Here is a 13,988-nt window from a genome sequence, read left to right as displayed (position 1 = left end):
AAAAAGAAAAAAAAATAGCCCTTTGGGAGTTATGTTAGGTAACAGAGATACAACTCCTTGCAAAAGGAGAAAGTACAGGGTATGTAGTAGTTGATGGGAACAACATGCAAACTATGGAAAAAGGGAAATTAACCTTAAACTAGTAAGCTCAAACTTGTGAATTATATACTTTAAAAAGAGCACTAGAATATTTAACACAAAATAAAGGAACCATATATACTGATTGAAGGTATGCCTTTAGCGTAGTACATACCTTTAAAAATTTGGAAAGGAAAAAGATTACTTAATTCAAGAGGAAAAGGTTTAGTACATGAGGAACTTATTTCAGAGGTTTTAGAGGCATTAAAATTACCTAAAAGACATAGCTATAGTACATATTAAGGAACCCCAAAAGGGAAAGACCCCAGAAATAAGAGGAAATAATTTGGCAGATGACGAAGCCAAGGATACAGCAGAAAGTGGAGCTGAGTGAGTTATGTTAATATTAACTCCAAACGAGGAAAAACTGGAAATTCCTAAGTTTAGGGAAGCCGAGAAAAAAGAATTAAACAAGACAGGAAGTGAACAAGATAAACCAGGGAAATGGAAACTTCTTGATGGAAGACAATTACTTAATAAAATGTGCTTACTAGGAAAATATTAGAAGACATGCATCAGAAAACCCACTGGGGTACTCAAGCTTTGTGTGATCATTTTTTAAGGAACTATGGGTGCACTGGGATTTTTGGAGTAGCAAAGCAAGAAACTGAAAGATGCTTAATTTGCCAAAGGATAAATAAAAAGGTGATGAGAAAAACAACATTAGGAGGTCGTGAGTTAGCTCGTCGACCATTTCAAAGTATCTAAGCAGAAGTTTAGATTTGTTAGGCTCTGGATTTATTTGTAAAAAACCCCATTTAATCTAGAAGAAAGAGAATATGCCATAGGTTAGAGAGGAGATTTTAGGAGAATAAAAATCTTTAAAGCATGAGAAACACCCGAGACAAAACAGGAAGAGAACAAGGGGAAATGAAAGGGAGGGGAACAAGAGGAAAAGTCAGAAAGAGAGTGGGATCCTCTGCAGCTCTTGCCCCCTCCGTTCGCGGCCGAGGCGCCTGTCCCGGGTCCCGGCTCGCTGCCCGCCTCAGCTCCGCCTGCCCCGGTTTCCATCCCAGGTGCGGGCTCACTGCCCAGGGCAGCTCCACCTGCCCCGGCGCTGGCGGTGAATTTGTGTGCCCTGCTCCCACTGCCCGGCCCGCGGCCGCTCTGCCGGCCATGCTGGGGAAGATGGGGGTTGCTCTGTCCTGCCGCGTGGGCCGAGGTCACCGCGCCGACCGCACCGAGGCCGGGTCCCAGCCATCCCATCCCCGGCTGCCCTGCCCGTGCCAGCTGCGCTGGGCACCGCCGCTGCTGCTGCCGGGGTCTCCCACCTGCCTTTTCTCTGCCGGGAGCTGCCGGATCAGCCGCCATAAGCCATGTGGGGGCTGCCCACGCTCCGGCTCAGTCTCCACGGGAAGATCCCCCTCTGGCGATTCCGGTAGCAGACCCTGCCCACACTCCCACCGAGCCTCGGCGGGATATCCTCCGTGCTCCAGCGTGGCTGCTCTGGGGGCTGCAGGGGGATCTCTGCATCCCCATGGATCTGCAGGGGGATCTCTGCATCCCCATGGATCTGCAGGGGGATCTCTGCATCCCCATGGATCTCTGCATCTGGCACCGCCGTTTTTGGAGGCACCAGGAATAGGCTGAGCTCTGCCTGAAGCTCTTCTCACAATCCCCACACCCTTCCCGGCACAGGGAGGGTTTTACCTCCTCACAGCTCCCCAGGCTGGGTTGGCAGCCCCTCCTCATGTGGGATCTTTGGGGCTTTTCCTCCCCATTGGATTCCTGCGCCGTGGAGCTGTTCCAAATGGCCTCTTCCACGAAGTTCTGTGGCAGGGATTTGTTCTCCCTGTTCTCTGTCTGCAGCTCAGTGCATGAGGGAGGAAGGACAAAGAGAGGAAGAGACAGGGAGAAGGGAAAAGGAAAAGGCAGGAGGAGAGGAAGGAACAAGAAGGAACAAGGGAGGAAGGAGATGGGAAAGGAACATAGATGGATGTAGGACAGAATGAGGAGAAGAAGGAGGGTGGACAAGGAGAAGATGGGATTTGCCTCCATGCCAGAGGGAAGGGGAAGGAGATCCCCCCAGTCCATCCCTGGCAGGATGGCGTTGGCAGTGAGGCTGTCCTGCAGCAATGCTGGGCTGGGAGATGGAGCAGCAGGGAGGGGAAAGGGGCAGTGATTCCTCCTGCCCTGCCTGGCTGTCCCAGTCTGGAGCGTCCTGGCGCTGCCGAGGCCCTTGGAGCGTCCGGCACTCAGGAGCCCGGAGCTCACGGCTGCTTTATAAAGCTGACAAAGTCGGCAGGATGGGTCTGGGTATGATCTCAGCAAACTGGGTTTATTGGTACAGGAGCAGGGGACAGAGCTGAACAGGGTCTGGGCACAAAGACAGGGTGCAAGCTGAGGGCACAGGGGGTTTTTATATGGGGTAGTGAGGGTGGAGCTGAGGGTCAGGGTCCAATGGATATGGGGGAAAATGTGCAAAGGAGGGGTTAAGGGTCGGGACACCTAATAGGGAAACAGGGGCAGAGGAATGCAGTAAACTGGGGCCAATGGAGGGACAGAGAGCTAGGGACTAATCAAAGATGGGTAATAGGGGTGAACTAGGGTAATTAGGCCAACAGGCCAATGGGGTAACATAACTTTCCAAAAATCAGCATGTGCCGGCAAAGATCTATAGGAGAAGCAAGCTTGTCACCATAACCTTGAAATCTATTCTTCTTATTAGGGACCAGTCCTACACGGGTGGGAGATTGAGACTCCCATGGGCCTCCACACCAGTGCATCTTCCTTTTCCTCGCAGCCTCCTTCTCCTCCGTCCAGACAAAATTTAGGATTGACAAATCCTGGCTTTGGGGGAAGAACAAGGGGTGAGCACCTTGGGTTTTGTGAGAAATGAGCCTCACTCTTTAGAATTTTTGAAAGTTTAATAAGGAATAATAAGGGACAAATCAGTAACAGCGCTGGGTGTTGGCAATGGCCAGAGGCACACCGGTTAACCACAGCAACTCTTCTTGTCTAGTTTCTCCATTGTATTGTTCAAATACATATTCATAATGATTGTACATATTCAAACATTTCCTGGAACTCATTTACATGTTCCAGGAATTCTTTAGGTTGGTTTGACCCCCAACTCGCCTTTTTAGAGCATGTGCAGGAATCGTGGATTGCTGTTTTGAGGGTTGTGTGTCACTGCCTCACAAGGGCCCCTGTTCTGTGGTTTCAGCAGGTGACAGTTATTGACAGTGGAAGGGTCAGTGGCAGGGGCCTCATCACATCCCTTCCTTAGATGTTATCTGACCATGCAGACGCTTTTAGCTACTTCCACAAGTACTTTAAATGAACATTAGCTATTTCACAAATATCTCTGAGTTGTTATTGTCAGTTAGTTACAAAAATAAAAGCATTAGTTCTTATTTCACAACTACGGCTACTTCTGTAAAAGTTAACATTCTAATGCACAACACATGGCATCCACTTTAATATTTTGCAAAAGCCAAAACTATAATGTATGTTTTTCACACTGTCCACTAACTAAAATATCATCCATAAATGATGTTCTGAGGATATGAGCTACACAGGGGCCAGGGCATTGGCCACAAAGAGCTGACAAATTATACTATAGCAAAAGCAGTGAAAAGTGATTACAAACTGTACTATATCAAACTCATTGTGATTAAGAATGTTTTGCAGAAGTCAATACATAATAGCAAAAGCCAGCACTACCTAGTTATTTATAACAAACCCAGGGCAGGTTTTTCCCTTGCATGGAGCACCTGGGCCTTCCCCGGGCCCCTTCTGCCCTCCTGCAGAGCCGGTGGCATTTTCCAGCACACACAGTTTGTAACCAAGAGCCGGGTGCAGCCGAGAAGGCTCCAAGCGCCTCCTTCCAGGCTGACTCTGCAGGTGCCGAGGCTGCTCTGGGCTCTGCCAGGGCTCTGCTGGGGCTCAGCTCTAGGCCAGGCTGGGCCCGCCCTCCCCTCACATTGCTCCGTGCAGCTGAGTCAGGGCGGGAGAAGGAAGGGACACGTCAGGGGAGTTGAGGTTTAAGAGAGTTTTTATTCATAAAACTTTCATAACAAACAGGCTGCTCTAACTACCATAACTAACTAGCAATGCTAACTACCCTAACTAACTACCAGTGCTAACTACCATGACTAACTAATTGTCCTAACTACTGTAAGAAGAAGCTGTCCTCAAGTGCTTCATCTGCTCTGCTGCTCCCTCAGGTTCTTTGCTGCAGTGATCAGAGGGGTCAGGCTGGAGAGAGGCTTGGCTGATGATAAAAATGGGTGCTGCCCAAAGGATAAAAAGGAAAGAAATGAACTGTTACTTTCCAGAGTCAAGTTCCTCACAGGCTCTGTTGCAACAGGACAAAGGGAAATGGTTTGAAAATCGAGGGAAGCAGGCTCAGATTAGATCTAAGGAAGAATTTTTTAACCGGGAGAGTGGGGAAACACTGACAGGGGGTGCCCAGAGATGTGGGAGGTGCCTCCTGCCTGGAAACATCCAAGCTCAGGTGAGGCAGGGCTCTGAGGCCCCTGAGCTGCTTGAAGATGTCCCTGCTCGCTGTGGGGCACCAGGTCCAGATGAGCTCGAAAGGAGCCTGCCAGGCCACAGCAGGCGAGGATTCTGCTCGCTCTGCGCGTGGAACGCAGCGAGACTGGAGACTATCGGAGGGGGCCCCACAAGAAAACCCCTCCCTGGCTCTGCTGCTTCCCCTGCAGCCCTTGGCTCTCACCTGCAGCAGCTCCTGGGCAGCCCAGCGCCGCTCCTCGTCCGGCTCCAGGCTGCACTCGACGAAGTCCCGCAGCAGAGCCGACAGGCGCCGGGGCTCCTGCAGCTGCGGGGTCCCGTTCTGCCGGATCAGAGCGCGAGCCTGCAGGGAAAGCAAACTCAGCGCTCTGCCAGCTTCCTTCACACCCACACGGGCTCACATCCACCCCGGGGCCTCAGCCCCAGATCCAGGGCCACTTTCCTCCCTGCCAGAGATGCTGCTCAGAGCTCATTTTGCTATGCCAAGCAAAAAACCCAAACCCTGGGGCTGCCACAGCCACTGCAACATCCAAATGATCTCGCCTTGAGAGCCAGTTTCATTGGCCGGCTTTGTTAGTAGGAACCTCCATCAGAAATAGCCCATTTTGCTTCTCCAAATATGGACACCAGCTTTACAGGCCATTTTCCAGAGTCACTGTGGTCTGCCTGTGTTATTTCAGAGGATTCTTCCATCAAGCGCATCTCTGCAGTGCCACTGACACTCAAGTAAATGCATTCCTGATGCCCCATCCCAGAAACTGCCAGGCAAGAAACAGGAGGTTTGTGATGCTGAAAGCTCAGGCTTGGTGACACAGAAAAAGTAGCTTGGACTAGGAAAGAAATATGTTAGACTATGGGGATGTTAAACCATCATCTTCATGTTTTCAACAAGTTTCCCAGTGAGAAGAATCAGGGGAGATCATCTTGCAAAACCTCTTTTAGAAACTCCTGCAGAAATCTTGTTGGGTTTGGGGCTGGGATTTGGGGATGGTGTGGGGTTTTCTTGCAAGATAACATTAGAGCTGATGCACTTGCTTCATATTTCCAGGTCATCCTCTCAGCTAGAAGAGCTGCAACAACGAAAAGCCCAAAGCAAATTGTTGCTGGAGACTGCAGAACATTCGTCTGTGTGGAGGCACAAGTCCTCTGGGAATTCCCTTCCCATGTGCAGAAACCTCCAGCTGCTGCTCCCAGTGCAGGGTCCCCCTGTGCTCGCAGCCTCTGCAGCCACTGGAGAATTTGCCTCTTACCATGGCCGCCGTTTCCCTGAAGTAAGGAGGTTCTCCTTCCACCATCTCGATGGTCACAATGCCGAAGGACCAGATGTCCACCTTGGGGCCATAAGGAGATCTGGTCACAACTTCTGGGGCCATCCAGTGAGCAGTGCCCACCATGGAGCTGCGCTGGTCCTGCTCAGGGCTGAGCTGAGCGCAGAGGCCAAAATCAGCTGAGGACAGAAAGAAACCCTGTCAAAGGCAGCTGCAATGAGGAAACCAAGCACAAAGATTCCCCACGCTCAGTCTGAGAGTGTAGTAGTGAAGTCAGCTGGAAAAGCCCTCAGGGCTGTAGCCAAGGAAAGATGGAACTGGGCCCTTCAAGAAACCCTCAGCTTTCCTGCAGTGGCTTTTACTGATTCCCTCGGAGCTTTAGATTCCCACTGCTGCCCCTCTGGAAGGGCCATGGCCAGAGCAAAGGCACTGCTGGCCCCCTGCTCCTCTCCTGAGCTCTCTGCAGGGGCAGCCGCTCTCAGCTGGCAGCAGGGGCCGGGCAGTGCCCCCAGCAGCCCTTGTGGGGCTCTGGCCCTCCCAGGGAAGCAGCCCCAGCCCCGCAGCCCGGGAGCGCCGTGCCTGGCCAGGAACACCCACCCAGCCTGACAGAGCCGTCCATGCCCAGGAGGATGTTGGAGCTCTTCAGATCCCTGTGGATCACCCGGTTGGAATGGAGGAAATCCAGGCCCTGCAGACACTGAGAGAGAACAAGAAACACAAGGGCAAAAACCAATGGCTGGAATATATCACACCAGAAAGGACAGCTCAGAATTCTGCCAGCAGCAGCTTTGCTGTGACAGGCCAGGAGTGCAGTGCACACAAGCTCCAGGCAAATGGTTCAAGGCAAAGCTGAGAACAGCAAATCAAATCCAAACCAGAAAGAGAGTACCACAACAGCAGGAGAGAGAACAAGAACAGAGTAGAAGTGCAGTGATGCTGGCAGGCCGTTCACTGCAGAGGCTCTTTCTTCTCCAGCTCATAAAAACAACTCAGAAACAAAGCCCTGAGCATGGAGCCACTCCTGCTCTCACACCCTGTTTGGAAGGACCATCGTGTCCCAGCCATGGGAGTGACAAGCAGGATCCCTCACCTCCCGACTGACAGCTGCCATCTCTCCTTCAGCCATGCGTGTCTGTCTGACAACATCCCGCAAAGTTCCTCCATCCATGTATTCCATGACCAGCCAGAGATCTCCATCCACAAGGAAGCTGGAAGAGGAAAGCAATGGCATGGAGATGAAAGTGCAGAGCTCAATTCCCCCATGGAAAAGCCTGGAGGGGAGTTTTGTTTCCAGGTCACTTGTCAGTGAGGACAGAATCAGATGGAGAGACATTCCTGCCAGGCTGCACAGCCCTTGGAATCTGCACAGTCTAAAGGGGAAGGAGACACCTGCGAGAAAGGAGAGGCCTTAGATGGCAAGCAGGTGAAAAATGCAGTTTAGCAACAGCCCAGATCAATGTGGAACCACAACCCTTGGCCCCAGCTGGTTCAGCTTCTGAACTCATCAGTTCCACCATTCCCTCCAGAACAAGGCAACACAACTGCCAGGGTTATCCAGGGGAGGAGGCCGTGCAGCACTTGGGACAAAAGCAGTCAGGAAACCTTTCAGAAAGTCCCTTCAGAAACAGGCAAGGCCAGTGAAAAATGGGCAAATGAGGCATTTCTGGAAACAAGAACTTGGTCTTCCTGGCATCTGTAGCAATGGAAAAGGGCTGGGAAGAAGAAGCCAAGGGAAATAATTTCTGCTGTGGTTTATCAGCACTTGCTGGGAGACACAGCAAACGGGGTCAACTTGAAGGAAAAACCAAAGCAAAGCAACAAAAGCACGTGGAGGGAGTGAACTGCCAGGCTGTTATTTTGGGAAGATGTGGCTGGGTCAGGCATTTTCAAAACAGGCTACAGACTCCGGATGCCAGGAAAGGTTAACGCAGGGCCCGGGCTCGGGATCAGAGCTGAATCACTCACCTGTCCAAAGAGTTGACAATGTTGGGGTTCTTCTTGTCCTTCAGGAGCAGGATCTCATTCACAGCTCGTTCCCTGTTCTGCCCTCTGAGACTCATTTTCTTGATGGCCACCTGAAGGGACATTGCAGCCTTGAACTGGAGGAGTCTGTGGCAGGAGGCCACAGCAAACACGGGGCGAGTCTTTGTGGAGCGACGGAGCCGGGCTGTGCCAAACTGCCTTGGGATGGGACACCAGAGCTCAGCAAGGGCCATTCCCACAGCCCATTGCTCTGCCAGCTGGGGGCTGCTTACAGGACACATGGCCAGAGACATTTGGCCTTGCAAGCTCTGCAGAAATGGTCCCTCAGCTGTCAGCCTCAAAGCTCTAACAACATTCTCTGCACCTACAGTCTTCTCAAATGGCCTCAACACTCCTACTATTATTATTCAAACCCATTTTGCAAGCAGGAGGTAATTCTGGTTCTGTGAAAACAGAGCAAAACAGCCAGGAACCCCTTAGCAATTCTATGGGATTTGGTCATGATTTCAGATGCAACTGCTCTGTTTGGGATTGCAGAACAAAGCAGACACGCACACCCATTGCTCAGGTGATCCCTGTCACAGGCTGTCACTGACACCAGACCCAAACACAACTGCAGGATTAGGAGAGAGCTTTGCTCTGGACATTCGTCTTCTCATTTCCCTCCCTCTCTCTCTGTGAACAGCTGAAGTAGGACTAAAACCCTAAATTGAGCCCAAGCAGGATCTCTCCCTAATTAGGCCTTGAGGTATCCTTTGAAAATGAAAGGCAGGATGGACATAATAGTGTTATAGTTTAGCTAAGAATAGCTAAATAATGTTCCTGTCTGAGGTTGGGATGAAGATAAATTGGGCCTCAGTCTCCAGCAGCTGATGCATTCACACTTTTAGATATGAAGGCCAAGCCAGCGTGTCCTGCTCTGACAGACACCGCTGCCCTCCTTGCATTCCTTTGGCGCTTCAGAAGGACCAAGTCTGTCCCAGCTGTGCTCTGCAGGCTGACACTGCTCTGCCTTCAGAGGAGCAGCCTGGGCAGGAAAGCTCTGCTGGCCCCCAAAGCTGCAGCCACAGCTCCCAGCAGAGGGGAAAGCCCTGGAGAGCTGCCAGACGTGCTGGGCGTGTTGGCACTGACCTCTCCTCCAGTGGCCCTGTCGAGTCCTTTATAAACGGTTCCAAAAGCCCTGGAGACAAAACAGCAGAGAAGAAAGAAGCAGCGCTTTAGGCCCTGGCAGGGAAAGACAGCCCAGACAGGAGATCTCTGCTGCCTGCAGCGTTCACAAACACCTGGCTGCATCGACCCTTCCAACAACAGCACAGCAGCCACCAGCCCTCTGCCATGCAAGGTGTGCAGGAGAAAACTGAGACCCAACATGAAGGAATTGGGCTGGAGCGAATCCCAAATGTCCACCCTGAATTGCTTTAGTTCAAAACCTGAGGTGAGAGATGGCTGTCTAAAGAACTGGAAAAGAATGCATTTCATCCTTTTCCATTTCCTGCCTAAGATCTGCAGGTTCTACAAGGGCCCTGCCATCAGGCAGGTGATGCTTTTTCCCCCAGAGTGCATCAGCTCTGTGTCTGTTACTGAATGGATGGGGTCTGCTACCTGTGCTAGAATAGAGCACTTATTAGTTCATCTCTGGTTTCTGTTTCTAAACCATTAGGTTGATAACCCTGACCAGTGGATATTTTTTGAAGGAAAATATTTGAAAGAAATCTTCTTGAGAACTGTTTTCTGACAGTCACCAGATGGTGAGTTGCTCTTTTAGGCAATCCAGTTCCAGGGACAGAAGATCTTCCAGGTCCTGCTCCTTGCTGCAGGCAGGACACTGCCAGCCTCAGGGGCCTTTGACGGCGCCTTCTGACCACAGTTATCAATTCTGATCAGGACTGAGAGACAGCAGGATGGTAGCCCAGTGTCTGAAGGTGCTTGGAGCTCTCCTGACTTCTCACTTGATCCTGCACCAGCACAACACCCGGCCCTGCTTGTGCAGCAGCAGCTGCCGTGCACTTACCCTTGGCCAATCTGCTCCACTTCCAGGTATTTCTCGGCAGGCTCCTCCTCGCTCACGGTGTTCCCTGAAAGAAACCACGTGGAAGACGCTCCCTCCCAGAGTGAGACCCCGCCTTGCAGCAGAGCCACAACCAGCCCCACTCCCTGGGGCCGTGAGCCCCTTGGTGTCAGCTGGGGAAGGACAATAAATGGCTCGGTGACATTCAGCTGCAGAGCAACACTGGGTGCAGCTGATGCCGAGACACACACACAACACCTGCTCGGGCACCCAGGAACAGAGCAGACGTACTCAGCTGCATCAGGCACCACTCCCCTCTCCCCTCTGGCTGCCCGGCTGTGCTGCTGTCAGAATGTTCAGCCCAGGATCCCACAGCGGAGAGAGGTTCATTGTCCTCTTCCCAAGCAGAGGGAGCTTCTCCATCCTCTTCCCAAAATGCTGCAGCTTCTCCATCCTCTTCCCAAAATGCTGCAGCTTCTCCATCCTCTTCCCAAAATGCTGGAGGTTCGCCATCCTCTTTCCAAGCCAGGGGATGTTCGCTGTCCACTTCCCATGCTGGGAGATGTTCACTCTCCTCTTCCCAAGCCACAGGATGTCCTCCATCCTCATCCCACACTGGGAGATGTCCATTGTCCTCATCCCACTCCGTGGGAGCTTGGCCACTCTGGTCCCACACCAGGGGACATCCACCGTCCTCGTCCCAGGCCGGGAGATGTCCCCTGTCCTTGTCCCACCCCGCGGGAGCCTCGCCGTTGCATTCCCACCCCGCGGGATGTTCGCCCTCGTCTCCCAGAGCAGCGGGAAGTTCACTGTCATCTCCCGGCACTGAGGGAAGTTCACCATCGTCCCCCAGAGCAGCGGGAAGCTCACTGCTCTCTTCCTCCTCTTGGGCCTCCTCTTTGGAAGCAGAGGGAGCCCCAGGAGGTGCTGGTGCTGCTTCTGTGCCCTGTGGACAGACAGTAGTGTGAGGGACAGGAAGTTCTATCTCAGTTATCACCTTATTTATCCTCAGCTGCACATCCAGCTGCACTACACAGAAATGGGGTTTGGAGCTGTTCCAACTAACAATGGGCTACAGTCAACATTGCCACTTATTGTTGGGAATTCGATATTCCACCATGGCTAAAGCCAGCAAGCAATCCTCTGCCTGTAAAACCAGACCTGCAGCTCTTCAAAAACTCTTCAGCAGAAAAGGAGAAAACTGATGGGAATTCCTTTGCTGCTGCTGCTGCTGCTGCTGCAAAGACACTGACAGGAACTTTCCTTCAGCCTCCCAGGCTGGCCCTCGACTGCCACATGCCGAGCTCACAACTTGCTGCACAATTCCAAACACCAAAGGTTCCTTTCCCACTCACCGAAGGAGGAGCTGCTCGGAATCCAGACATGAGGTGCCCTGCAGTGGGAGAGGGAACATGAACCAGATGCTCTTAGGAGAAAAACTGCCAGTGCTGGGAAATGCCACGGAGCAAGGCAACCCCAAGAGAGCATTTTGCTTTCACTGCATCCCTCCAGGAGCCACAGTCCCTTCCCACAGCAAGCAAGAGAACAGCACAAAATACTGGGCTGGGTCAGTTCTTGGCTGGAGCAGCAAAGGGAGGCAGTTCCAGGCTCAGATGGAACTGGCACAGACTCCCTGCTTGAGGGAACAGAACCCCCCAGGGCTCATTGCAGGTGCTGTGCACGCCCCGCTGGCTGCAGACACCCCCTTTTTCAGCTGCAGCTGCTGGCAGGAGCTCTCCCAAAGCAATGGTGTCTTCATGGCCATTTGGTTCCAAAATCAACTCAGCTCCAGAGGAAGAACAGAAAGCACACAGCAAGCCCAAAGCCACAGATGCTGCACCGAGGGAAAACCTCAACTTACGTGCCAAGTGGGTTAAAAAATACCCCGAATAAGCCACAGAGTACAGAGTGCAAACTGCAGCAGCCACGTGCTGGATCATTTTGGCTGCGCTGCACACGCCTGCAGCCTGTAGCCCTGCAAGCACAGAAGGACAGGGCTGGGCTGGCTGCTGAGAATGCCTCGGGCAGGAGGATCCTCCGGCAGCGAGCCCAGAGCCACTCTGGGCACTGAGGCCTCCGTGTCCCACAGCAACGGGAACACCACGGGGACGTGGCGCTGTTCCTGTGACATCCCAGCAGCAGCTCACGCAGAAACCGCCTGGAAGGTTCTCCTGTGTCACAAAGGAGCACAAAGAACCCTCCCAGGGCACAGCCCATGGCCCAAAGGATGCAAGAGGAACTCAAAATGCAGCAAACAAGGACACCCCATAGCCCAGCCTGAACACTGAGGAGAACAAGGACAGGACCAAAGCAAAGGAAACATGACCTTTAGTCACTGATAATTCTGACTAAAAGCAGCAAGCCTTGTTCCATCTGGGATCTTTGTTCTAGTCCTAAAAACAAGCAAGGGTCTCCACTCTAAATACACAGAAGGCAGGAACTGGGGAGGAGGTGGGATTAGGAAGGAGGAGGAGGAGGAGGGAGAGAGGAAAAGGAGGAGCAGGAAGAGGAGGAGCAGGAGCAGGAACAGGAGGAACAGGAGGTTCCAGTGCCCCCTGTGGCCGCAGCCACGGGACCATCGCCCCCACCTCGTCCTTCAGGTGAGCGGGGAGGGGGAGGTCGTCCCAAATCTGTCGGGGAGTCCCTGAGAGGGTTTTTTATTGGGGTGTGCTTGGAGCTCGCAGATTGTGGAATTGACCCCAAATATCATCTGGTGTCTCTGGGAGGTTTTGTTTTCTCTGTGTGTGTAGGTTTGGATCTTGCAGGAGCCCAAAGCTGAGCCCCTTGGGGGGGATCTTTGGGGGCCCACGTGGCCATTGCCCAGTATGGGCAGGGGAGGACATTGGTCCTGGGGACCCCCGGGAGAGCAGAGGAGGGGAACCCCTGGGACCCCCAGAGTGGGGAGAGCAGAGAGGGGCAATCCCAGAGCTGGGGGACCCCGGCAGACTGGAAAGGGGGGGAGCCTGGAGAGGAGGGACCCCTGGGATCCCTGGGATCTCAGAGTAGAGCATCAGGGGAGAAGGGCCCCCATGGACCCCCAAAAGGCCCTGGATCATCCCTGAGCAGGACGCCAGAGAATGGAGAAGCCCTGGAACCATTGGACCCCCATGATCCTAAGGAAAGGAAACCTCTAGAACCCCAAGAGTGGAGAGATCAGCAATAGGGAACTGCTGGGAGAGTTTTTTGGGGCTGAATCTTGACATTGTGGGGATTTTCATGGACACAAGACTCCTGCTGACTTCTAGAGATGAACCTGGCCAGGAGGAGCCTCTACTCCAAGGCGTTCCCACCTTGGTTTCCCCAAACCAGGGTCTGTCATTCCCAAGCTGTGGCCAGATGGCAGAGGAGGAAAAGGCCCAGACATTCCGCACGAGGAGGGGCTGCAAACCCAGCCCAGGGAGCTGCAGGGAGGAAAGAGCCCCCCTGAGCCAGGAAGGCAGCCTGAGATCCAGCCAGAGCTCAGAGCTGGTGGAGAAGCCTCATGGCAGGGAGAAGCCCCACAAATGCTTGGAATGTGGGAAGGGTTTCAGCTACAGCTCCACCCTGATGGAACACCTGAACATCCACCCTGGGGAGAGGCCCTGGGAGTGTGGGGAATGTGGGAAGAGCTTCAGTGGGACCTCCGACCTGAGCAAGCACCACAAGATCCACACTGGGGAATGGCCCTAGGAGTGCTTGGAATGTCAGAAGAGCTTCAAATGGGATTCAGAGATCGTCACTCACCAGCACTTGCACACCAGGGAGAGGCCCTGTGAGTGTCCCGAGTGTGGGAAGAGCTTCGTGTGCTGCTCCAGCTCCATCCCCCATGGGAGGATCTGTGCTGGATGATCCCCAGTGACCCCCATTGGGCAGAGCCCTGGTGACCCCTGTTCTGGGTGATCCCCGTTGGGTAGGGGGAAGGTGCTGGAGAGATTTCTTTCCCTTCTCCTTGTGCTGCTGTGATTTGGTTGGTAATAAATTCCCTCCCTGTGCCCAGGCTGGGTCTGTTGTGCCCGTGCCGGATTTGCTGAGGGATCTCTCCCGGTCCTTGTACTGACCCACGTCATTGTCGAAGTGCATGAACATTTGCCGGTTGTAGATGAACCTTACCTGTCCCCTGTTCCTGTGCCAATAAA

The 13,988-nt window shown here is 52.9% G+C and overlaps 2 protein-coding genes across 2 annotated transcripts in view; one reads left to right on the top strand and one right to left on the bottom strand.

Annotated features, from left to right (window-relative positions):
• The window catches only part of LOC129132012 (uncharacterized), a 292,843-nt gene extending 279,301 nt beyond the window's left edge, over positions 1-13,542 (top strand). Inside the window, 1 exon segment of the mRNA XM_077191087.1 lies at positions 13,434-13,542. Coding sequence (XP_077047202.1) covers positions 13,434-13,542 — 109 coding nt within the window.
• Positions 4,284-10,716, bottom strand: LOC143695827 (serine/threonine-protein kinase PAK 3-like). Its single transcript, XM_077191043.1, has 9 exons — positions 10,638-10,716; positions 9,877-9,940; positions 8,997-9,045; positions 7,848-7,957; positions 6,973-7,090; positions 6,480-6,579; positions 5,865-6,061; positions 4,820-4,957; positions 4,284-4,373 (listed from the first exon to the last, which is right to left on the bottom strand). The coding sequence occupies exons 1-9, from the start codon at positions 10,714-10,716 to the stop codon at positions 4,284-4,286; spliced, it is 945 nt and encodes a 314-aa protein (XP_077047158.1).
• Positions 13,543-13,988: the final 446 nt, after the last annotated feature.

Source organism: Agelaius phoeniceus, chromosome 27 (assembly GCF_051311805.1).
Source record: "Agelaius phoeniceus isolate bAgePho1 chromosome 27, bAgePho1.hap1, whole genome shotgun sequence".
In the NCBI taxonomy this organism is placed as follows: domain Eukaryota; kingdom Metazoa; phylum Chordata; class Aves; order Passeriformes; family Icteridae; genus Agelaius; species Agelaius phoeniceus.
This window is presented reverse-complemented; position numbering and strand designations above follow the sequence as displayed.

Excerpts from the sequence above, each read along its gene's own strand:
- LOC143695827 (XM_077191043.1), bottom strand. The coding sequence starts at position 10,716 with ATGGTGAACTTCCCTCAGTGCCGGGAGATGACAGTGAACTTCCCGCTG. Across the intron at positions 6,580-6,972 it reads TGGCAGCTGTCAGTCGGGAG|TGTCTGCAGGGCCTGGATTT; the intron begins GTGAGGGATCCT and ends GTTCTCTCTCAG. Across the intron at positions 4,958-5,864 it reads TCAGGGAAACGGCGGCCATG|GCTCGCGCTCTGATCCGGCA; the intron begins GTAAGAGGCAAA and ends CTTTCCCTGCAG.